This window comes from Thunnus thynnus, chromosome 12 (genome assembly GCF_963924715.1).
Source record: "Thunnus thynnus chromosome 12, fThuThy2.1, whole genome shotgun sequence".
NCBI classification, from domain to species: domain Eukaryota; kingdom Metazoa; phylum Chordata; class Actinopteri; order Scombriformes; family Scombridae; genus Thunnus; species Thunnus thynnus.
The window spans coordinates 20,757,409-20,782,632 of NC_089528.1; the positions used below are offsets into that span (position 1 = coordinate 20,757,409).

General features: G+C 39.6%; 1 protein-coding gene across 2 annotated transcripts; it reads left to right on the plus strand.

Moving 5' to 3' along the window:
* The first annotated feature begins 1,322 nt into the window (after window positions 1–1,322).
* Window positions 1,323–23,513, plus strand: myom1a (myomesin 1a (skelemin)). Of its 2 annotated transcripts, XM_067606261.1 has the most exons (38): window positions 1,323–1,482; window positions 2,830–3,165; window positions 6,350–6,490; window positions 6,627–6,813; window positions 6,938–7,095; window positions 7,311–7,403; window positions 7,577–7,665; window positions 7,969–8,013; window positions 9,268–9,429; window positions 9,544–9,705; window positions 10,299–10,440; window positions 10,897–11,096; window positions 11,185–11,241; window positions 11,354–11,478; window positions 12,234–12,417; window positions 12,593–12,767; window positions 14,022–14,143; window positions 15,230–15,426; window positions 15,644–15,770; window positions 16,753–16,937; window positions 17,035–17,149; window positions 17,271–17,427; window positions 17,578–17,684; window positions 18,092–18,136; window positions 18,345–18,481; window positions 18,615–18,759; window positions 19,094–19,153; window positions 19,241–19,308; window positions 19,422–19,547; window positions 20,220–20,303; window positions 20,578–20,665; window positions 20,791–20,829; window positions 21,010–21,115; window positions 21,503–21,666; window positions 21,788–21,824; window positions 22,095–22,117; window positions 22,586–22,641; window positions 22,798–23,513. In XM_067606261.1, the coding sequence occupies exons 2-38, from the start codon at window positions 2,885–2,887 to the stop codon at window positions 23,062–23,064; spliced, it is 4,656 nt and encodes a 1,551-aa protein (XP_067462362.1). In that variant the 5' UTR covers window positions 1,323–1,482; window positions 2,830–2,884; the 3' UTR covers window positions 23,065–23,513. The 2 variants fall into 2 exon arrangements, with proteins under 2 accessions (XP_067462362.1, XP_067462363.1); XM_067606262.1 differs by lacking the exon at window positions 20,220–20,303.
* The last annotated feature ends 1,711 nt before the right edge of the window (window positions 23,514–25,224 follow it).

A 25,224-nucleotide genomic window follows, 5' to 3' on the forward strand; every position in this document is an offset into this window, starting at 1 on the left:
CCCTTACTTGAGCCCTCACGTACTGATGGGAATTATTAAATCTGCCCTCATACAACCCTAATACTTTAGAATCAATTTATTTTTGAATGAATTGAAATAAACAGAACATATTAAAAACTATATATTAGGCTTTGTTTTTACCACGTCTATATGTAGGCCCCCCAGTTGTGCAGTACTGAAAAAACACTGGCCCATGGTTGAACCTAATTGCTGATCTCTGCTGTAAATAATGTGTGGTTGCATATTGCTGACTGTGCGGCTTTTTCTGTGGAGCAGAAGTGATGATTTGACAGTAATAATCATCAGTCTTCAGTGGGTAGAGGAGGTTAAACGAATTAAAGCAGTGATATGTTCAGATTCTGCTGCTGCAATATAAAGTCTAATCATGACAAACAGTTCGAGAGGATCTTTTCATAGGGGTTTATGTGATCTTATTAAATCTACAGCAACTAGAAACAGATGTTCATGTCTATTGGATACTGGCACATGTTGGAATAGAGGGAAATGAGTTTGCAAATAAATTTGCTAAAAGTGCATTAATCAAAAATGATAATGATATTTTAGGAACTTGTTTTGGGAGATCAAAAGCAAAATCACTAATTCAGTACAGAATAAGGACATTGTGGCAGGAAATCTGAAATAACAACACTAAGGATGGAGATTATTACAAAATTCAAAAGTCTGTCAGAGTGAGAAATAATAGAGGTAAATGTAGGAAAGAAGATTTTATTTTTTCTAGGTTAAGATTGGGACATACAGGACTCAATGCTACTTTATACACCATGAAAAAGACAGGGTAGGATAAATGTGAGACTTGTGACTGCAGGGAAACTGTTGAATGTGTGCTGATAGGTTGTATGAAGTTCAGTATAGAGAGAGAGAGAGAGAGAGAGAGAGAGAGAGAGAGAGAGAGAGAATGAAGGGCGGGGTGGTAGATATGGGAGGGGGGGAGCCACAAAGGTCGGTTAGAGACAGGGGGCAAACAATTGCAGGTTCAAAGGGCTTTATTTAAATATTAAATGAAACAGGTTTCGTATCCAGAATATAACTTCTATATAAAGTCACTCTGGTGTAGCTTCAGAAAACAGTTCATGTTAACTCACTCAACAGGCAGCAGCTACAAGTACTTCAGCTCTTCTCTACTAATTATCAAATTGCTCAACAGAAAAGCCCACATTTCCCACCTAAATTCATATTCATTCAAATACATAGCTGAGGGCCAGGCCGAGGAGAGGCTCCTCAGCTCATCTGGCCCTTCTCATGGTCTCATGGTCTAAATTTAAAGCTGCCCCAGCCTTAAAAGGTCCTGACGGTGTCTTGTGCATTCTGCCGAGTGGCAGCATTATTTTTGTTCTGTGGACTGCCTTCCTGTCCACTGCCCCTTACCCTGCTGCTTTGCCTGGATCTGGACTTGCTTTAGCTACTTTTGGAATAACACACCCTTTCTCTTATTTCTGAACTATTGGTGGATTCTGAGTTGTGGTGAGTGTTGTATATCTTTTCTTTATTAACAAGTCTGTCATTCACAGGTAGTTATTAGGCTACTCTGGTTCATGTCATGAATCAGTAAGGTCTGAAGCTCACCTTTAACCACCTAATTTATTTATTTGTATGTTTAACTAAGTTGTTTATGTTCACCTGTTCTTCTACTGTCTACTAACAAGGCTTTGTTCATTTGTAGCTGTGTGTCCTTGTAAATGAGACTGCATGTGTCATTGTAGTGAAATGTCATTTTAAATGAAGAGCTCATCTATTCAATTAACATTTGATTTACGTCAAAACAAAGTTTTGATGTAAATCAAAGTTTTTATGTCTCAGGTCTTTTTTTATGCACTCAGTGCTCTTACAGCTTACAGTCCAGTTTACAGTTTATAGCTCCAGAGAAATAAAGAGACATGTACACTGCCTGCAGTGGGTGTTACTCAAGGACACAACCATCACGGAAAAACTTTAACCTTGACAATTAAAACAGTGGCTGCAGATAGATCTTATAACCATCACATTGTTCTGTGGTTATATGGTGATGTGCCTGTGTCTAATGGGAGGGGAGCTGCTCATGTTTTTGAGCTAATTTGAGCCATACCTACAAGAGCTGAAACAATTAGTCAATTAGTTGATTTGTGGATCCAAATTAACTATTTTGACGATTGTTTGTAGTTTTTGAAGCAAAAGTGCCAAAAAGATTCACAAATTCAAACTTCTTAAATGTGAATTTTCTATGATGGTGAACTGAAAAACTTTGGGATTTGGACTGTTCGGAGAAAACAAGCAGTTTGTCAATTTGGGATTTAGGAAATTGAGATGGACATTTTTCACTATTTTCTATATAAACCAAATGATTAATCAATTTATAAAGACAATAATCAACAGATTGAGAAATTATTATTTGTCACAGCCTTAGCACTTATAGAGTGTAAAATCTATTATTGACCAAAGCCTGGAAATTAATTAAGATATTCCCAAACACAAGATTTACACTTTTTCAAGTCATTTTCTTCCATCACAACGCATTTTGCCTTCCATTTCATCACAAAGCCGTTATGAGGTGACTGTCATCTGCTGTCTTTGGAGCCGCAAAATCAAGATGTATAGCGTTGATGTGTTGACAAATCAATGCTGCCACAGCTTATTATTAACCTGCTGCTTCCTCATTTAACGCCGTAGAAGTAGAGCTTAACAAGAGCTAACGCTTTAACTGCTCACGCAGAGCAAAAATCATCATCGTAATCAATCGCCACCATTCTTAATACCTAATCACCATCCCCCGCTTAAACTAACCCCCAAATTCAGAAATCAATTTATAATAGTAACAATGAGATTGATTCACAGAGCTGGTAAAGTGAAAGACAGTCTGGCATTATAAGTTGGCGGAGTGGCCCTCACGATGTCAGGATCTTTACAAGTGTCGATGAAGCACCATCGGCATCAACATCAGCATCATCATCTGCATCAGGAGCATCATCAGGAGCATCATCAGGCGCATCATCAGGCGCATCATCAACATCATGAGGAGCATCATCATCGTCAACATCAACATCAGGAGCATCATCATCATCAGCATCAGGAGCATCATCTGAAGCAGCACCATGAGAGCAGCCATCACCTGAGCGCCAAGTCGTCTGTTAGCCAGCAGTCGTTCTCGACTTTTAAGACTACCAGCCATCGGTAAGAGGATGGGAGTGAAGCAGACGCAGAGGCCAAAATACTTATGAGCTCGTTGCTATTTAAGACAGTAAAATAATGCGATACTCTTAACGTAATCTGCCACTTCCATAACCTAGGAAGGAATGCACGCTTTCAAGCAGACCTCTTTCAAATCCAAGGAGGGTTGAGTCAAGGGCGACTGGACTTCTTGGTTGTAGATACTTGAAGATGTTTCGCCTCTCATCCAAGGGGCTTCTTCAGATCTATAGAAGAAGTCAAGTTGCTCTTGATTCAACCCTCCTTGGATAACCACACCCTGGATGTCTGAGAATCTACACAGACACCGCTTTCAAATATTCAACACTGGAATACGTACGGTTCGTTGCCCTGGTCTGGATTGGAGAAAAAGACCATGCAGCTCAAAGTCTTCATCTACCCATAGCTGTTCATCTTTAATGATTTCAGGGTTTTGTGTCATTACAAGAACACATCTAAATTTCCTTGAGGGTCTTGCAAAACTCCAAGTCAAGTCCCCAGTCTTCATATGCAAATTGCAAGTCAAGATACAAGTCCTTCAGGTCTCTGAATGCTGACCAGCATTTCAGTACCAGCATTTGAACGTTTACTTCAAAAGTTTTAGAAAGCTGAAAGTGAAAACAGGTCCTTTCAAAGCATAGGCCTAATTATTAAATATTCTAGCTTTGAGGCTTTGCAAAGCCTGCCTGACAATGACACTTTTTTATCGCCATTACCAGGTCTAAATTCGAGATCTTAAGTAAGTCACACCTCAAAGCGGTCGAGTCCAAGTCATGCCCAAAGTTCTCATCAAGTCTACAGCTGTGGGCTATTGTATTGTTTCTAACTATTAGCTCTACTTAGCTGTAGTATTGTACTCATGTATTTGACAGAAACAGTATGTTATGTTTATGTGATTTAATTTGCACCATATTAGAGTCTGAGGCTAATTAGCATTTAGCCATAAGCAAATTAAAATACAGTAATACAATGTCCAACGAATACAATAATACAAAGATATTAACAATATAAGGTAGAGCTGAAACAATTAGACAATTAATTGATTAGTTGATCAACAGACCCGTGATATTAAATAGAATTTCTTTCTTTCATTTTCCTGCTGATTTTTCTTTACTTTCACTTGTATGTGAAATTCTGTGTTAGAATCAAACAAAGCTTGATCAAAGTATGTTCAAAGTTTAACATAAGTGCTGTGTGAAAGGGATACTGTCTATCAGAACTAGTCTTAATTGGAAAGTTTCAATTGCTGTCAAGTGCAGCAGCTTAGATTTGTAGATGTATATGTCCCATTGTGTCACTAGCACAACATGTAATATGGTCAGTTCTTTTGTCCTTCAAACTGCAGGGCTCAGTGTGCATGTTGGAACCATGATCGCTTCCTAAACGGGGTCAAGGAAGGAATTTCAGCTGTAGTGAATGGCTGCCAGATGTATTCTTGGACCACAGAGCTATTTCTCTAGGCAGGAACTGAGACGTTACCATTAGGCCAACTGTAAAGACACTGTATGGACGTCATGACATTGTAAACAGTTGTGTACTGGCCCTCACAGAAGTTTAATAGTTAATGATCTAGGTTCAGTCATGCTGATTTGTCAGTTTCAACTCTTACTTCTTGTGGTGGATACACTGCATAAAAAGTTTACTATAGGTACTTTTATTGTTATAGACACATAGCTTCACGAACTGGAATTGATGTCTTTTATCAGCACTAAAACTTTTTATAACCATGACTTCCTAATGCCTTGAACCAAAGACTTCCTTTCAACACACCTGGTGCGTCAGCAGTGGAAATAACTTCTTGACACTGCAGAAATCCTTTGTGAGACTCCATCTGTCTGTCTCAGCTGTGCATTCAGCCCCTTTGACTTGATCCTGCCTCACCAGTTTGGAATAGAGTTTATCAAAGCCATGCTTTGCCACTACTCCTCTAGGCCAAATGGATAGACTAGAGCTGGCTTGGCAGAGATTATAAGTGAAAGCAGGGCTTTAAACTGAAACTTTCCACCCTGCTGCATATCCACCAATTCCAGTTCCATTTATAAACCAAGCTGACAATAGGGAAGCCTGAGTGGCTGATGTTCGAGTGTAATATGGGTCAGGGTCGTAGATGGTGGACAGAAATACATCTTCCATCTCTGAGTAACTAGACTACAGTGTATTCTGGATATGTCTTTATGTAACCAGCACATTTATTTAAAGTTTTATAAATGCAGAGAGGCACTGTAGTGCATGTTGAGTATTTTTGTCATTATTATTGGATTGCACCATTGTTACATATTCTTTATCCCATTTTGTCATTACAAATAAATACGGTACATACTATGAAAAGTACATGTATTTGCTTGACTAGGTCAGTTCAGTTTTAAACTACATGCCAGTAGTCTGATTATTTAGAATTTAATAAATTATATAGTTTTAATCAGTTAGTACCATAATTCAGAATTGTGTAGAACTTGTTTTATCTGTTCAGAGTGCCAGACTTTATTCTATTAATATGACTGAAAAGTGTTAGTTACAACAAGGTATGTGCAATTAAAGGATACGCATGAAGTTATTCTATACTTTCCTTAAAGTCAACAAATCCCATGAAATTACCAAAACCAATAATGTGTTAGTTTGTCTCTAAATGCTTTGCAACGTCCCCTTCCGCTTGTTCCTATTGAAAATGTAAAGGCTGAGTGATTTTCTAAAACAACTGAGCAGTGTAGTTTCTCACAAAGGTCACTCAAACTGGAGTAAATTGCACATTTGTTGGGGTCTAATTTCAGCCGTGGATGAATATGCATTTTCTGCACTAGTGAGTATTTACAGCAGTAAGGTGATGTATGTGGGATTGACTCTAAATAAACTACAGTGCACATTTTCATTGTAATGAAGGAACATGTCACCCAGTACAATAATGTGGCTCACTGATATGTTTTTATTAGTTTTTGGACAATAATAGAAGTCTATGGCACAGTTTTGGTTTTGGTCTTTTCATGGGATTTGATGACACTAAGAAAATACAGAACATCAACAGCCTTATCCTTAATTTGGACTGTGGATAATATCCTTATCCACAATGTGTTTTTTATGTACAAGCATGTACACAAAAAACTGTACATTGTAATACCATTTGATGTCTAGGTTTGTAGTTCAAGTGATGTGACTGTTGTGTGTTACCTCTAAGCGTGAAGACCTCTGTGAAGACAGAGAAGGGGCAGGAGGTGGTTAAGCTGAGCCCGCTACCCAAGAGAGCCAAACGCACCTACCTGGCGATGGACACGGACAAAGAAGTTATCGGCTATGTTGTTCCCGTGTTTAGAGCCAAGTGAGTGAGGAAGCTGCAAAACACCATTAACTGATAATCATTGATGTAAAAAATCAATACTATTAATGCTGAACACTGATGATCTATGTTTGTTACATTTACTGACACTGAACAAGAATGGTTTTTTGTGTTGTAGTCATGATGTGGTTCGGGGCCTGATGGAGGCCCAGGAGGAGGAGAGGACAGAGGAGGGTATTAACTATGTGGCCATGAGGAACCTGTTTGTCAGGGAGGCCAAGGAGTCCCTTGATGTTAAAGTGGAGAAGAAAACCAGGACGATGCATGTCCGGGAATCTGCCGAACGTTTGGAACTGGGCAAGACGGTAAATCGTTTTCATTCCTTTGTGCATTTGCAATGACAAGGTCAAAGAAATCTAATTTCTGACATAAAGCCTTCATCTTCTCCTGTGCTCAATATCATAATCTGGCTTCACTCTCTTGATATAGATGGGTGAGTGGGTAGAGTTCCGTAGGAAAATGAACCCAGACAGCCTGACACACCCTCCAGAGTTTGTCGTCAAGCCCCGTGGACAGACTGTCTGGGAAGGCAAGACTGTCAAGCTGCACTGCACCGTAGCAGGGTGGCCCAAACCCAGGATTGCCTGGTAAGCTATGTTCCAGTTTCACTGGTCCCCACCTTCTCTGAGTCATACAAAAAAACGCTGATGAGTGTGTGGGTCACAGACAAGTTCACGTCCAAAGCTCTCGTCATCAGCCTGGTGTATTTTCTACAGATTGGACATGAACACACAAACACTCTTCTGCAGTTACAGACTCTGGAGACAAAAAATAAACCAGCTGTCTTTCTGATGTCTTCAAGGTATAAAAACAACGTGTTGATTGATGCCAAGGCCCACTCTGAGAAGTACCATGTCGAGAGCAATTACAACATGCACTCCTTGGAGATCAAGAAGTAGGTAATCATTAAGCTCACACTGCATGGCCTTATTAGAATGAATGAGATGCACTTAAAATACACATTACCCCAACTTGTATGTTTTGTGATGAAAATACTCTACAGAGTGCTGAATGCTAACGCAAATGAGATGCCGCTAATTCATTATGTGGTCTTGTTTTACTTTTTAGCTGTGATTTCTTGGACACTGCTCAGTATCACGTCTCTGCCCTCAATGTGAAAGGAGAAATGTCTTCTGTGGCTACTATTGTTGTGAAAAGTAGGTAACTATTTTCCGTGCTGATGACAGTTCCCTCTTTCTCCTGCAGCAGCTTGTATCTCTTTTGTTTAGCAACAGTAGAGCTTTAAAATATCACCATTGTAAACTCAACATGGTCCTACAGTTGTGTCTAGTAGTCTATTTTTCAGGAGTTACTTGGCTTTAGGCTGCAGGAAAGTCCTAAAGCTCATACTCAAGCGTAAAAGTTGTTTTTGTGCCTAGTATATCATATTTTACTCTTGTCAAATGTGTATCCGAAAACCCTACAACAAGGTTACTTACTGATATTTTTCTCTGTTTCAGGGTTCGGGGAGGGTGAGGAAGCAGGCCCACTTGATGTTAAACCACGTGAGTCACTTCAAAGAATTATATTTAATTGGAAGTTATCTAGATAAGACATAAAATAACAGAACTTTAAGTTGCACTAATTACACTAGTTGCACTCATTTTTTATAATACCAAGGAAAAAAAATAATGTGAAAGGGGTTTTCCATTGTGACGAAACAAACGGTGTTTATTACCCAACTCTGCAGTTCCTCTTAGCTCTACAGAGTGTTTTAGTGTCTTTCAGCTCATTGTTTTGGTTTTACATTCAGCAACTTCACTGTTTTTGTTCATTCTCACTGCTCTCATGTACATTTCTGGCAGCAGCAGGAAGTTATTTTCAGGTATGATTTAAGGTATGCAACCTGCCCAGCACCATATAGCAGACAGACAAAATTGGCAACTAACTGTCATGATTGAGTGTAGCAGGTGGACCCTAATGCAGGACACAGCAGGCACGGGAAGAAATTATCTTTATTCAGGATTCAACACAGGAACAGGGGGGCTATACTATGAAGCAAGTTCAACATACCCAGGTTGTCATTAGCTGGCTTCACTGAGCCTAAAATTGACAGACCTGGATAACCAGTGTCAAGAAGCTGGCTATCAACTAGCTCAGTCAACTCCAGGTTTTCCTATCCAGCTATGGGTTCATGTGAAAAAGGCAGAGTTGTTAATTACAAGCGATATCATCAGAACTATGAATGAAGTACTTAATATGATACAGATGCAGGCAAACAGAACAGAACAAAAAAAATGACCCAATAAAGACTAAACTGAACAACAGAACTTCAATACAAACTAAACTGATGAGGGAAAAGGGGACAGTTGATGAAACAGGGGAACAGGCAGGAAGCTGATTGGCTGGGGGAAACACTGGGAGCAAGGCAGGGTTAACAAAGCTGATGCAGGGCAGGTGTGGAGGGAAAAGCAGTCTGGGAAGGAGTACAGGAGGCTAGAGACTACAAGAAAAAATACAATAAAGACAGGATAGTGACACTAACTGGTGAACATAGTGCAGCATTTAGCGGCTAAAGACTCCCTCAGGAGCTGGTGGAGACCAAAATAGAGTTAAAAGGAGAGTGAGGATTGGACTTACTTACTAATGTCTAATTAAGACTTACTAATGTCTGCCAGATGTATAAAAAGCATGTTCATTCACCATAACAACTTTATAAGGTGGTAATATTGCGCTATTCTGGAGTGTAAAAAGTCAATTAATGCAGAATGCTTTAATAGTAGTGTGTTTAATTTTCTATTTTTCCTACATCTCCACAGATGGTTTCTGCGCTGAGCATGGTGTTACCTTCAAGACCACCATCATTGACAAATTTGAAGTGGCCTTTGGTCATGAGGGCGAGACATTGAGTCTGGGCTGCACAGTCATTGTTTATCCCACTGTGAAAAAGTACCAGCCTGAAGTCGTGTGGTACAGAGACTGTAAGCAGGAAAATAGTGCATTATCTTTCTTTATAACTGTTTATTTCCCTCACATGTATTAATCTACTATAAATAGCCAATCACACCTCTTTTGTTTTTGACATCACCCATCAGCTGTGCCCTTGAAGGACTCTAAATGGGTACACACCCACTGGTCTGGGGAACGTGCCACACTCACCCTCGTCCACCTCAACAAGGAAGATGAGGGCAGGTACACTCTACGCGTCAACACCAAGTCTGGCTTTGACACCTACTCTGCCTATGTGTTTGTCAAAGGTAAAGTGCCTGATAAGTATTTTAACTGTGGATGTTTATTTTATTGCAGAATGGGGGACTTTTCAGTTTTGTATGACATTAAAAGTATCAGTTGGGAAATGTGAAGCAACTAGGCCTCACGTCTGTGCTGAATTTTACAGTTATGATTACCACTGTTATGTGCAGAGCAAAGCAACATATTAGCAATCATGACACACAGATGAAGTAGAGAACCACTCAAAACTGCCGTGTCTTTAAGTGACAACACTCTCTCTGCTCTGGGGTGTTAGGTTTCCTCTGTGGCATGTTGCTTCTATATCTGTCTCCCCGTCAGAAAGGAAACCACAGAGTGTTTTCTGTTTGCACTAAAAATCTGCAGGTTTACGCACACAAGGGGACCTTAATGAGAATTTCCTTCAATGTTAAGATGATATAAACTAATCCATCATACTGTAGCTATAGTGCTGCCAAATATACACTACTGTAAAGGGCATAAGTAGGTCAGAAAATGGAAACTGAGTATGTAATGGAGACCAGACTGATTTAGAAACAGCACTACTCACAAGTGTGTGTATGTGTGTTCCTGAATATGTGTGTGTGTCTTGCTATGCCAGATGCTGATGTGGAGGTGGAGGGGGTTCCCGTGGCCCCCCTTGATGTGCGCTGTCATGATGCCAACAAGGACTATGTGGTGGTTACCTGGAAGCAGCCAGCGGTGGAGGGCAGCAGCTCCATCCTGGGATACTATATTGATAGGTCGGTCAGCTCATTGAGTTGTTTTTTTTTCAAGATTTTGTCCACATATTACATAAATTTGATGCCAATGACATTATGATTAACTTTCATCCTCTTATGTAGCATATGGTAAGATTCTATACACAGGTTATACAGTTACACTAGTTGTATTTCAGCTCTCTCTGTGTAGGATAAGTTATACCAGAGGCACATGGCACTAACCCAAATTCCCCTTAGATTTCCACCAAACTGTGATCTTGACAGATAAATGTCACCTCCCAGATAAATAAAACACCCACATTCCTAACTGCCTGCATACCTATTATAGCTCAGATCAGTGAGTCTGTTACTACTGTATGTGGGCGGATAGTATGAATGATTAACAGTGAATTTCAACAGCAACTACACATCTGATAACTAAGTTACAATGCTGCTTGTGGTGTTCACAAATCAGATTTGTATGTATTTTGTTGGCAGGTGTGAGGTGGGCACCCACCACTGGGCCCAGTGCAATGACACCCCAGTCAAGTACACCCGCTTCCCCGTCACAGGGCTGGTGGAGGGCCGTTCTTACATCTTCAGGGTGACGGCCTTGAACAAGTCAGGAGTCAGCCGTCCATCTCGTGTCTCTGACCCAGTGATGGCCATGGATCCTTCCGACAGAGCCCGCCTCCATGGTGAGAGATGCATCAGAGTTCTGCTGACAAGCTGCAACAAAGCTAACAACCGCACTTTTCAATCGATTTCTTTTTTTTCCCCCAACAGCTGGCCCCTCAGCCCCTTGGACTGGGATGATCAAGTTCACAGAGGAGGAACCCACTGGTATGACAACTTTAAACTAATTTTAACTCTCTTTTAATGTAAACCCAATCTAAAAGTCTTTATCTGGCTATAACTTCAAACAAATAATGTGAACTTCCTCTTGCCTCCTTAGTGGGCGTGGTCCCTGGAGAACCCAGTGATGTTGTGGTTACCGAGGCAACTAAGAGCTATGTGGTGCTAGCCTGGAAGCCTCCAATCCAGAGGGGTCATGAGGGAGTCATGTATTACATTGAAAAGGTGAGGAGAAGTGGATAACTGTCTCTTGTAACTTGTTTTGAAGTGACAGCGGTTTGCAATCTGAAAATACATTATGCATCTGAACCCACTGTTAAATTACTAATGAACCACACATGCAACTGTATAACAGCTAATTTATTTATTAATATGATATTTTCAGAGAGAACAAGATTTTATGCGTTTTCTATTATCTACAGTGACTATTGTTCACAATGAAAAATTTCTAAAGCACTGGTGTTATTTCTTTTGTAATACAATAAAACATTGGTATCTTACTATCCTCCAGAACAACTCAGTATTAAACTACTCATTTGCTCAGTTTTACATCGCTACTAATATCCTCATTACTAAATTTACTAAGTCACTTGAGTGTCAGGAACCCACAGACAAATCTGACGGGGTCTCAAAATGATTATCAGGATAGGAAAGCAGAAAAAACATATTTCAGCTGTTCCAAATTATGTTAATATTTCAGACTTACCTCCAATTTTTGCTTTTTGCCTTGTGAATTACTGGATGACTTCACCTCTAAAAAATGATTCACATGAAACAAGGACAAAAACTGGTGGACTTGTCACAACAAGTGGACATATGCAGTCGGTTAAAGTAGACATTGCTTATGGAGGTTTGAGCACCCTCATATCTAACCATTATATACAGTGTGTTGTCTTAAATTCCAGTTGTCAGATTTCACCGATTACTGTCATGTTATCTTCTTCCTCACTGAGATTTCTCTGGCTTCCTGTCCACCCCAGTGTATTTCAGGGACAGATAGCTGGCAGAGGGTGAACACCAGTATGCCGGTCAAGTCTCCTCGCTTTGCCCTGTTTGATCTGGCAGAGGGTAAATCCTACAGCTTCCGCGTGCGCTGCTGCAACTCCGCAGGTGTGGGTGATCCTTCTATATCCACAGGAGAGATCACTGTTGGAGATAAACTCGGTGAGCAGGAAAGACTTGCATGTCTATCAGTGCTAGTGTTACATCTTTTCAGGACCCTCCTGTATATATAACCTATAATCTATATCATAATATCATTAGTTTATTTTCCAGACTGTTGGTTCTTTCTAAATTATATTCTCTGATCCCAATCTCATTCAAACCTCTTTCTTTGCAGACCTGCCCTCAGTTCCGGGCGATGCAGTTGCCATCAGGAACACTGACACCTCTGTGGTGGTCACCTGGGGGGCGTCTAAGGATGTGAAACACCTGGTGGGCTACTATGTTGAATGTAGTGTGGTGGGCACGGAGGTCTGGATGCCTTGCAACAACAAACCTGTCAAGCAGACCAGGTAGTTAATTTAACAGCTGCAGTTAAGTCATTTCTGGGTTTATGAATTCATATGTCATAATTGATTGCTTAAAGGACCAGTGTGTAGGATTTAGTATCATCTAAATGATGTTGCAGATTGCAACCAAGTGATAACCCCTCGCCCTCCCCCCTCCTGTTCTACCATGTAGGAGAACCTACAGTGGCCATGAAAACGCTAAAGGCCCTCTATCTAGAGCCAGTGTTTGGTTTGTCCATTGGGGGCTAGAAACTTGGCAGGCTCTGTGGAAGAGGATCTGCTCCCTATAGATATAAAGGGCTCATTCTAAGCTGATGAAAACAGCTTAGAATAACATATATTATGTATGAATTAAAACATACTTATTTAAAACTTAATTAAAACATACTTATGAATATTATATTCCGTCTCTGCCAATAGATCCCCATAAATCTTACACACTAGTCTTTAAAAAGGCACACACCCAAAATGTAGGTAAAATAATTATCATAATTAATTTTGGTGTTCAAGTTAGATGACCTAATTGAAAACTGGAGCTGCAAAAATAGAATATTGGTCAAAAAAATAAATGTGACTGATTTGTTTTTTCTTTGATTCATTATCATCATCAATCACCTTGTATGTTTAGATATAGATAGCTATAGATAGCAAAACAACTAAATAGCTAAAACATAGCATAACAGTAACACAAGACAAGTCACAAAATCAGTGAACTGACTTAATAATGTCAGTTACGCAGCAATAAAGTTAGTCAAGCTACTGGTCATACCAGACCATGTAGCCAAGGTTGTCACAGTAAAACCCCTGTGTGTATTAAGTTGAGCAAGGGGGATTTTATTGCCTATTAATCGACCTTTTCATTTGTAAGAGGAAGAGGGTGTTATTTCATATTTTTTATCATAATAAAATAAAAATTATAATGTTGCTCTTAATGTGCAAAATCAATCAGTCAGCTCATTAGCTAATGCTAGCCTATTTGGCTATTCATTTTCAGGGTAATTAGCAAGGGCACTACTACTTCATAAAATAAAGTACCTATTTTCTCTAGGCTTTAGTACAGGGCTACACATTTTAGTTTATGAATATTTTCTGCTTCCACAGCTGGAAAGCCTCCAAGTAACCTTTGTAAAACTAAATTCTGTTGGTTGCCATTTATTTTCACAGTTGCGTAAAAGTTTCTAGCTATTACTCCTGCTGCTGAAACTGAGTGCAATGATAATATAAGTCTCTTGACCTCTTTTTCTTGAATGTGTTCAGGTTTGTGTGTCATGGCCTGACCACCGGGGCAAACTACGTGTTTAGGGTGAAGGCGGTCAACGCCGCTGGATACAGCCATACCTCCGTCGAATCTGATGCTGTGATTGTACAGGCTGCCATCTGTGAGTGTCCTCATAATTCATCTCCATTATTCACTTTGCCTGTAGCATTCAAGCCATTCTCTCTCCCTCTGTTCCATCCTCCCAGCTATTTTTAAACATTATTTCTCCTCTCTAGAAAGACATGTATACTTTAAATTCATTCAACACATTCACACACATGACCTGCAGCCATCTGTTCTTTGCAACTGAGCAGTGAGCTTCTCTGAACTCATCGTTGGTCATGAACCTTGTTCATTTTCATCACGCCAATTTTTCCCCACTTTTCTAAACAAACATTTTTAAATCATTATTTTCATTTTTTCCATATCTTGTCTGTTCGATTTTGTTCAGACACTGTTTGCTTCATATATACCATCTCTTCTGTCTCACAGTTCTTGCATTTCTTTCATTTAATAAATGCAAGTGGCATATAACATGTTCATATAACATGTTTTAATTGATTTGCATGTGCCTGCCTGATCTACTCATCACTAACACTTGTCTTTGGATCTTGTTGTTTTGTCAATCCCGTTTCTTTCATTTTTTAGTGACAAGGTCAAATAACAAATTAGATGATCGTCTACATTGCTTGTACTTTGTGTATTGATTTCTATATAAATTATTTTTGCTTGAGTTCTGTTTTGCCGTTTGATAACTCTTCAGGGTTGCCTCTTGGTGCATGGCCAAGGTGAAGGCTAAAACACTGTGTTCTTAAAGAGCATGAATCTAATGAGAGTCTCATCTGGCTTCGGAGATTCTCTTAGCCTGAAACTTATCCTGCTTCTGGCCTCGAGTGTAAGTACTTTATCCATTACAATGACCCTAAAAAAAGTGTGTTACTTCTGTGCCCAAAGCATGCAGCGTGTTTAACTGTAGCACTTGTAATCGTGTGAGATCTTAACACTAATGACAACTAAGATCCTTGCAATCTTTGTTGTATGTGATGAGCCTGCTCGTTAATGCAGTCATCTGTATGAGATGACTTATGAGATTGAATTTGTATTCCTTCAATATTAAAATCTCAATGTCTGAGAATTATCCTGTTTAAAAAAACATCATTTATTCTTTTACAATAAACACTGACCAGCAAATCTACTCTCTTCTCAGCCGTCCCTGGGAAGCCCACTAATGTGACCCTGCTGGAAGCTGTCAAGGACCACATGGTGCTGGGCTGGTCTGCGCCTGCCAACGATGGAGGAGCTGATATCAGGGGATACTTTGTGGACTATAGGACCGTGAAGGGAGGCGTTCATGGGAAATGGCATGAAATGAACCACGAGGCAGTGACTACAACCTCCTATAAAGTAAGTTCTTTTATTTCAGTTACAATGCCCAGTGTCATTATTGACTGTATTTTGTTAAGCTGGCAGCCAGTTTGACCTTACTGCCATGTTGTGTATAAACGATGAAGCACAAATGAGATTATCTATGTGGTAATTATTATAATTAAACTGCTGCTCAGAGTTATATGATTTCATTTTTTGAATCATTTCTAATTATCTGCATTTTGTTTCACCTTAGGCTGAGAACCTGAAGGAGAACGTGTTCTACCAGTTCCAGGTGCGTGCTATGAACATGGCAGGTGTGAGCAAAGCCTCTCTGCACAGTGCAAACCTGGAGTGCAAGGAATGGACCATTACTGTGCCAGGTACAGTATGAGAGACAACTTTAGAGAGACAAAATACTCAACAAAGTAATGCCAAGTCAAGTCAAGATTCATTTTAAGTACATTATTACATAGAAAGTGTCTCAGAATATGGATCGAGGAGGCAATTAGCTGAAAAATTAAAACAAAAACTATTAGCTGTCTTAATAACGAGCTTCTAGTGCAGTTTCAGTGCTCCTCCTGGTTTCTGTCACTCCCGACACCATGCTTCCAAAAGATATTCGCTAATTTTAGTGTTTTTAGTTATGCAGAATGCTGCATGTTGTTCCCAAATCTCCCATAGGTGTTTAATTGAGTTGAAATCTAATGAGTGTTAAGTTCAAATCAAATGATTCATATCATTCTCAGACTCATCAAACCATTCAGTGATCCCTTTATGGAAGCATCTGCATTTATTATATTTGTTACCTCGCCTGTATACACAACTTTGGCTTTTTCAGCGCAGTGGACAATGCATCATCTGAAATTGTTCTTAAAGAGAATGGACTATCTAAGTGTCTCAATTCAATTTACAAAAGACGACGGAAACAACAAAAGTACTAACACACAGTACAACTGATGCAAAAGAAGATAAAAGCATGGACCAAAGCACAATAAATGCACAGAAAATAGTTTTGGTATCATTATCCAAGTTCATATTAACATGTGGTACAAGAATAACAGAGAAGAACACAGAAACACTCAGTTATCTCACTATTTACAGCATTTGCTACAATGCATATTAAATAGATTGCCAATGCATTGTATTTTCAGAAACTTGCCAATAAATCAACGCCTTAGAATATTTTACTGAATTTGTATTCCTGTGTTGATATGGTATATTTGAAATCTTTTTCAAATATATTTTCTTTCCATTTGGGCAGTTGATCCCCACATTATTCAAACTATCCTACAGTTCTTCAGAAGTAACGTGAAAACCCAGTAAAACACTTATTGAAGTTCCCTCCCTCGTTTGTCCTCCAAGGTGTTCCTGTTGGTCTTCATGTGCTGGAGGTTCGTGACTCCTCTGTTGTGGTTCTGTGGGAGCCACCTGCATTTGAGGGCCGCACTCCTGTCAACGGCTACTACGTGGACATCAAGGAGGCATCTGCTGGACATAAGGGCTGGAAGGCAGTCCATGAGAAGGCCACCAAGACGAAATACCTGAAAGTGAGGAAGATGAATAGAACATTTTATATATCTTTTTAAATGTAGCTGAGATCTGCTGATGGTAAAATTCCCTCCGACTCCTTATGTGCCAACTCAGGTGACTGGGCTGAAGGCTGGTACATCCTACGTCTTCCGTGTGCGTGCTCAAAATCTTGCTGGAGTTGGAAAGCCCTCAGCAACCTTAGGCCCAGTTGTGGCACATACTCGCTCTGGTGAGTGTGATTGTTATGTAACTCACACATTCAGTCACATTGTGAATTTGTAGATCTCATGTTATGTCCACAAACATGACCATTTACTGGTAAAAGTAATCATTTACTCTCCCTTCCTTAGGCAACAAGGAGATTTATGTGGATGTCGATGATGATGGTGTGATCTCTATGATATTTGAGTGCTCTGAGATGAGTGAGGGCTCTGAGTTTGTTTGGTCCAAGAATTATAAGACTATCACAGACAGTTCTCGCCTGACTATTGTCACCGAACATGGCAGGTAAGCATCCAATGCAATTTGTCATGCAGCTTCCAGGAAGCCAATTGATTAATCTCCACTGCGAATATTTTCCACATCTTTAAAACCCCTCTTGTCCAAGTTCTTCCTCTTTCCTTAAACCCTGTTGTTCTCATGTGTCCTTATCTCCAGGTCCAGAGCTATCTTTAACAGTCCCTCCCTCGAGGATCTGGGCATCTTCTCCTGTGTGGTCACCAACACTGATGGCATCTCCTCCAGCTACACACTCACTGAGGAGGGTGAGTCAGCCCCACAGTCTTAGGGGTCTGAAACTCGATTCTCTTGTTATTTTTTTGGGTGATGTCAGTGCTAAAGGTGTGAGGAGGGCCTGAAGGGCTGTGTATACTGCTGTCTGTTATCCTGTTTCAACAGCTGCACCAAATTGACCTCTGTTACACTCTGGGATACGTGCGTGTTTGTCTTGAAGCTTGTCTCAAACGACGTTGCCCTGTATGTTTGTCAGAGTTGTAACATTTGTATTTGACACATATCTTGACAGTCTTGACAGCATTAATGTTACTTCTTTAAAATACCGTCAAACAAGAGAAAAGTAAAACAAGCAGTAGGTGGGGTGATGAAGTGAAGGGTTTTGCAGAGGTCACAACATTCACACATTTTGTTGCCGTTGTTATTTGTTATTTGACAGGTCTTATGCGTCTTCTGGACATCAGCCATGAGCACAAGTTCCCTGGTAAATATTCCACCACATCACACTTATTGCTGATACCACATTTTTTCTTTTCATCATTATCACTTAACACAACAAACACTCTATAAGTGCAGGTTTGTCTTGGATATTGTGGCTACCAAGCCTGGTACTTTATTCACCATGTACATAGCTATATAAGAACAGTATATATTGATACTACAAAGGCTTTCATCAATGTGGTTCTCTCCAGTTATTCCCTTTAAGCAGGAAATGTCCATGGAGTTGCTTGAGAAGGGTCGTGTGCGATTCTGGACTCAGCTGGAGAAATTCACTGCGGACTGCCAAGTGGAGTATGTCTTTAATGACGTCATTGTTAGTGAGGGAAAGGTAAGGAACTTAAGGAACTTAAGGAAAGGAATTTTTCTCTCTTGATCATGTTGTCCCATATGTTCTATTTTGTATCATCTTCCACAAACTAATCATAGGCTTACAACTGACATGTTCTCTTTTTTGCCTCCAGAAATACCAAATGCACTTTGACAAGTCCACTGGCATTATTGAAATGTACTTGGAGTCTCTGGAGGTCACCGATGAGGGAACTTTCACCTTTAACCTGGTGGATGGCAAGGCCAAGGGCACAACCAGCTTGGTGCTCATTGGAGAAGGTATAGATGCAAGTTTTACTTCCATGTAGATGTTGTGAATACAGATTTTTCAATATCTTCTTATTAAATATGGATAAGGAAGAGAAACCATGCAGATTATTTGGAACACCTGAAAATTCTTGCTCTGCTGGGTATATTTTATTTGATGCATTTAAAGCATATGTCCATTGAGGGGCAGCAGAAGACAACCTTTCGTTACTGTCACACATTTATGTTTCATGGAGCTGACTTTCTGGTGCATTGCCTCTGAGAATTTTTAGTTATGTAAAAGAGAGGGCTTCTGTTGTGAGGACTGAAAATCTGGTGTTTAACAGTTCATGTTGTTGTTATCTAGAATTCAGGGAGCTTCAAAAGAAATCTGAATTTGAGAGAGCAGAATGGATCAGGAAACAAGGTAAGAGATCTTACTTTTCTGTTATATTTGTATAACACTAATTACTTAAGTGTGTTTCTGTAACAAGTTTTTGCTGGGTGTCCACAGGTCCTCACTTTGTTGAGTACCTCAACTTCACCGTTACTCCAGAATGTGATGTGCTGTTGAAATGCAAGGTAAGAAAAATAACACACACACACACAAACACAAAAATATTCATATTGCTGTTGATGTTTTTGTAAAAGGTGCGGCACAAACATATTGCTATCTCTTCTATTTCTCTCCACAGATAGGAAATATCAAACCAGAGACTGAGATCTTCTGGTCCAAGGACAACATTGAGATTAAAGAGGATGATGAGGAAGCTCAGAAAATTGAGCAAAAAGACGGCGTCCTGACCTTTAATATCGGAAAGGTCAGACCATTAGACAGAGGCCATGCTTTGTGAGGAGTCGTGAGCTCATGAGCAAGGAGCTAAAAGCGATGCTTCTAATACAGCTATGCTTCCATTGTAGAGCTAGACTAAATGCTACGCTGCCAACCATCCCTCTCTGACACACAGAATCATAAATGATGAAACACTTGGAAAAATATTCACGTTCCTGCGTCCTGCTGGAGTGCTGCTGGAGCCAGCGCGTCAGCATGTCGCACACAGGAATTGTGATGCTTCTAATTTTGATTTTTATTCTTTTAATACATATTTTGTATTTGAGCAACCAGACTTTTATGTCATACTCTTCAATATTTATGCCCATATGGTTTAAATACAGTATATGGTTTATCTGTGTGATTCATTCATTCACTTCATTTCATACTGTCTATACAATATAACTCCTCTGGCTACCGTAAACAAACATTTAAAAACTGGAAAGCTGTCGTTTTTCGATTATGTTAATCTGGTCTGTGAGTCACTGCTGGTGCCAGTAGAGTTATATTGATGTTTCAAGGAACTTTACATTGAAACTGTATAAACATTACTCACAAAGAGAGGGTTGGTGTCATTGCATGAGCTCAGGAGAGGCGGCCTGTTCAATGCCACTCCTGTCACCTGCATTTGCATTAACTGGCTTATCTGTCTAATTTACAGTGCGTTATTAAGCAAGAGAAACAGAAAGAAAAAGAAGGAAAAAAGCCATCTGCAGAGGACGTTCCCCCGATGCCACGACCCAAAGTCTGGACATAAACTATGCTGCCATAAGTTGTCGCCTATGATTTCTCCATGTGTCCTCCTTGTCTTACCTATTTCATGTTTCCCATTTAACGCCTGCAGCATCCCAGGCGGGAGAAAAGCTTACCTTTTCGGTCCAGTTGGTCTCTGTCTGGCTGTTCTACTGTCTATTATCTGTCCCAAGATTTATACTGTGTTCCCATGTTTCTGTTTACGGTAGAAGGGGATACATTGTTGTATCAAGGATACTTATGTTGCTTTTTTTTCAACCCCCTAGATCTGCAAGAAGGATGCTGGTATTTACCAGGTAACCCTGAAGGACGAGAGAGGCAAAGATAAGAGCACCTTCAATCTGACTGATGAGGGTAAAGTCTTTCATGAATGTCATATATTCACTGTTTGAAGTAGACATCTATGCTGTTAGTCTTGCAAAGAAAAATGTAAGCTTAGTGAATATGACATTAATTGCTGTTCTCATTTTTTTCTCCAGGCTACCAAGCTGTAATGAATGAGCTGTTCAGGGTTATTGGTGAGTCATTAAACTTCACACAAGCAGTAATGAAGAACTACTCATACTGCAGTCAATGCACAACCTTTTTGACAGCTAAAGATGGAAATGTTTTATGCAGTATTGTATACCATTGATCTATATGGTTCCCTTAGGATGTAAATAAATGACTTGCTTTTATTTATTGTTTTTTTCTTTTAGCCAACTCCTCCACTGATGTTAAAGTCATCAGCACTGAACACGGCATCATCCTCTACTCCATGGTCACATATTACACTGAGGAGCAGCATGTTGGTTGGCTTCATAAGTATGTAAAATCAACCTTATTCGCACTGGTATACACTAATATGAACACAACTCTTTTAAATTCTGTTGTTTAATGTAGTTGTTACCAAACACATATCCTGGATCTTTCTGGTGCCCATGAGATAAAATGTGCCAGCATATATGTTAAATAATAATTTCACCAATAGTGAACAACATGCAGAGTTAAAATATATATGAATTTGGCTATTTTAACCATAATTGGCCTGAAAAAAGCTTCCCACCTATCAGCCTAATTCTCTCAGTTGTGTACAGAGGTCAGACCTCTTCTTTTTGTAATAATACAGGGATAATTGTGCAGACTTTAAGGGTTGCTGTATAAACATTTTTGCACTACGTGATCTTTTTGTTTTACCTTTCTCTTCCTTAGAGATGCTAAGATTTCTGCCTCAGAGAGAGTTAAGTCTGGAGTCACAGGAGAGCAGCTTTGGCTTAAGATCAATGAGCCCACTGAGAAGGACAAGGGCAAATACACCATGGACATCTTTGATGGCAAGGACGGTGTAAAGAGGGTCTTTGATCTGTCTGGCCAGGGTGAGTGAAGATTTTAAAGTTCAAACAAGCAAGATACTTCAGAAAGACTCAGGTTCCGTTAACTCTTGACAGTTTTGCTCTTATGTAAGTGAATAATAATTGCTGATTTGTTCTTTTGCAGTATGGGAAGAGGCATTTGAAGAGTTCCAAAGGCTCAAGTAAGTAAACAAACTCATCTGACTTGATCTTTGTGTTGCGTAATTCTGTATTTCTGTCTGAAAAGGATGTCTACACAAATAAATAATAACTGCGTTCACACACTTAAAATAGACTCTATGTATTTTGTGAGCCCATTTAGAGGCACTCAAAATACACTTCCTGGCATTGTATAGCTTTGCAAAAACAACAAAAAAAAAATGCTGTGACCGTTCCGCCTATGATACCATTTTGAGATGCGTCTGACAATGTCCGTATCCTTCCTTCCGTAGGGCGGCAGCAATCGCAGAGAGAAGTAAGTGGTTATTTATTCTTTGATTTCTCCCAAGAGACATAGCTCTCTGAAACGATGTAACATTTTTCTGGACATGGCAGCTGCCAGAGTTTTAATATAAGATTTAATTTTCTACAAGTTTCTTTTTTTTTTTTTTTACAAGTTTCTACTAGTCATCACTCATGGAAAATGGTTTTTCTGGAGATGAAATGTCTCCACCTCTGAAATATGGAAAGGGAATTCCCGGCCAGAACATTTTAAAAATATCATTCATACATGCAGTAGAGATAAAATTATTGTAAAATTAGAAAGCATCATCTGTCACTCATTGAAGTCGTTAAACTAAAGTTATCAAATGTTTTAAAGAAGTCAGAGTTAGGTGAATGTCATGCTGAGTTGAGTATGTTTGTACACAGACAAAAAGTCCTCAGGTTAGTTGATTGATGGGTGACATTTGCTTCTTGGCTCACTCTTGTATTTCTCGTTTAGACCGCGCTCGTGTTGTTGGAGGCTTGCCAGATGTGGTTGCAATCCAAGAGGGCAAGGTAAATAAATGATATTTACTCTGTTAATATTACACCATGTTGAGCTCCTTGTCTCACCTTCCACTTTCCTTTTCTTTGTCTCTTTCTTGTGAGCATCTCTTTCCTTGGCACTCTGACAATCCATCAACTCTGTTCCACCCTATTTATTCCCTTTAGTCCCTGAACCTGACTGGCAACGTCTGGGGTGAGCCCGTACCTGAGGTATCTTGGATGAAGAATGAGAGGGAGCTGGTATCTGATGACCACTACAAACTCAAGTTCGAGCACGGAAAGTTTGCCAGCATCACAATCGCCGCCGTCACCACAGCTGACTCCGGCAAATACGCTCTCCTGGTCAAGAACAAGTACGGCACAGAGGCTGGTGAGTTCACCGTCAGCGTTTACAACCCAGATGAAGAGGAGAAGGAAGAGAAGAAAGACTAAAGGATGATGCAGTGCAATGAAATAAAGCAGAAAAGAGGAACGACTGGGCTATCTCCAAAGCGTTTTACCCCGGCACATGCCGGTGCACCACAGCAGTCTAAATAAATGATGAATACAGATGCTTCCTCCTGCGTCTTTCATGTGCTGGGTTAAAGAGCTTTGGGCGTTGCTTGTCAAAGGTGGTACAGAGAGGATAATTGTGTGCTTGTAGTTGCTCAACATGTCTTCTGTCATTTCTTCCCACTATCAACAGTTAATGTATAATCATGGGAGATGGTTAACCTGTCTTAATCTTTGTTATAAAAACAGGAATTAAATTATGCAGAACACCACACTGTTTTCTTATTAATATTACAGTATTACATTTGGGTAAAATTTGACCTCTTGAACCAAGTCATGCCTGAGGTTTATGTACTGTAAAGAAATAAAGGAAAAACTGGTGTCATGAATTTCCTACTCAGTATTTGCTTTGTGTTGTGAAACACTGCAGACACTGCTTCTTGGAAATGTCTCTGAGTAGAAGTCTTGGTGTCTATTTACAAACCACTATTGTGTTTAAATTGTACTGTATGTTGATGTACTGTGGAGGTAAAGCATGACAACGTGTAGAGTAGCGTGACAACACACACATCAGTCGAAACGGGTTCATTCAAGGTGTCTCACGCCTTACAATTAGCTGTGTGCAAGAGGGTGCAGGCATAATGATTCTTCTGGAGGTCTTTCAGTAACACTAGTTATATGAGTTTCAGACACTGTCAGAAAAATGTGTTGGAAGTGTGGAGGAATGTTGTTTTTCAGGTACAATAGAAGGAAACCGTACAGATAAACCGCCCTGCAGCATTTGGTTTGAGGCTGTATGTCTAATAAGATAAACAGAAGTCTGTTTTCTTTTCAAGACAATCCATCTTGTATTAAAGGTACACCTACTTTAGAGAGGTTTCCATTTGTTTTAATATCATCTCCCATAGACCGTTCATTCATTGAGAGGAATGCTTTTCTTGAAGTTAAATCATTTGATTTTCAAAAAGCTCAAGGGGGTTGGGGATTAATGGTGGCCTATTAGAAAACAGCTGTTCAAATGATGGCAACTGATTTCTGCCTGCTTTCATTTTCGGAGCCATTTAACACAAGTGCCCAAAGTGGGGTCCTGGGCCCAAAAAGGGATTCCAGGGTCCCATGCTTCTGAATGACTATTTTGATCAGACATGTCACCTGTAAATGAAGATACCTCTCAACATAAATACATAATCCTGACTTTTTTCACAGCAGACATTTGACTTATAACATGAACTGATAATGTGGTGACTCTGTTGCATTCAGGTGAACCATCATGTACGATACCAGGGTCATGAATTCAGAAAAACTAATGGTTAAATTGCAGTGGTGGAGGAAGTATTCAGATCCTTTACTTAAGTAAAAAAAATACCAATACAGCAATGTAAAAATACTCCATTACAAGTTAAAGTCCTGCATGAAAAATCCCACTTGAGTAAAAGTACATATGTATTAGCAGCAATATGTACTTAAAAGAATTTAAGTAAAAGTATTCATTTCATCCCTGACTGATATATTATTATATATGACATCATTAGATTATTAATATTGAAGCATCAGTGTTAGAGCAGCATGTTACTGTTGTAGCTGCTGGAGGTGGAGCTAGTTTGAACTACTTTATATACAGTTAGCTGGTTTATTCCAGTGGTTCCCAACCCAGGGGTCAGGCCCCTCCAAAGGGTCACCAGATAAATCTGAGGGGTCGTGAGATGATTCATGGGAGAGGAAAGAAGAAAAGACACACAAAGATACACAAATCTGTTTTCAGTTTTTTCTCTAATCTTTGATTTTTGGTGAAATATTGGATCAGTTGAACATTTATTGAAATGAAAGCATGTGAGAAGTTTAGAGGGAAAAATCACTATTTGGTGGAGCTGTTAACAACTCATAAACATCTGAAATGTGACCCGACTACACACTGCTTTTTTAGGACAAAACCCAAAAAGGTTAGAAACCACTGGTTTAATCTTTAACAATGTGTTGTTTTTTTAAAAGCTTGTTATATTATCAATTGTGTAAAATATTAATCTGAAAAGTAATTAGTAACTATAGATGTGAAATAAGTGGAATGGAATAAAAAGTACAATATTTCCCTTTGAAATATAG

Bases quoted from the DNA above. Each gene is read 5' to 3' on its own strand.
- myom1a (XM_067606261.1), top strand. From the start codon at position 2,885: ATGTCAGGATCTTTACAAGTGTCGATGAAGCACCATCGGCATCAACAT. The intron at 11,242-11,353 runs GTATGACAACTT...TTGCCTCCTTAG, and splicing joins CACAGAGGAGGAACCCACTG to TGGGCGTGGTCCCTGGAGAA. The intron at 15,427-15,643 runs GTAAGTTCTTTT...GTTTCACCTTAG, and splicing joins TGACTACAACCTCCTATAAA to GCTGAGAACCTGAAGGAGAA.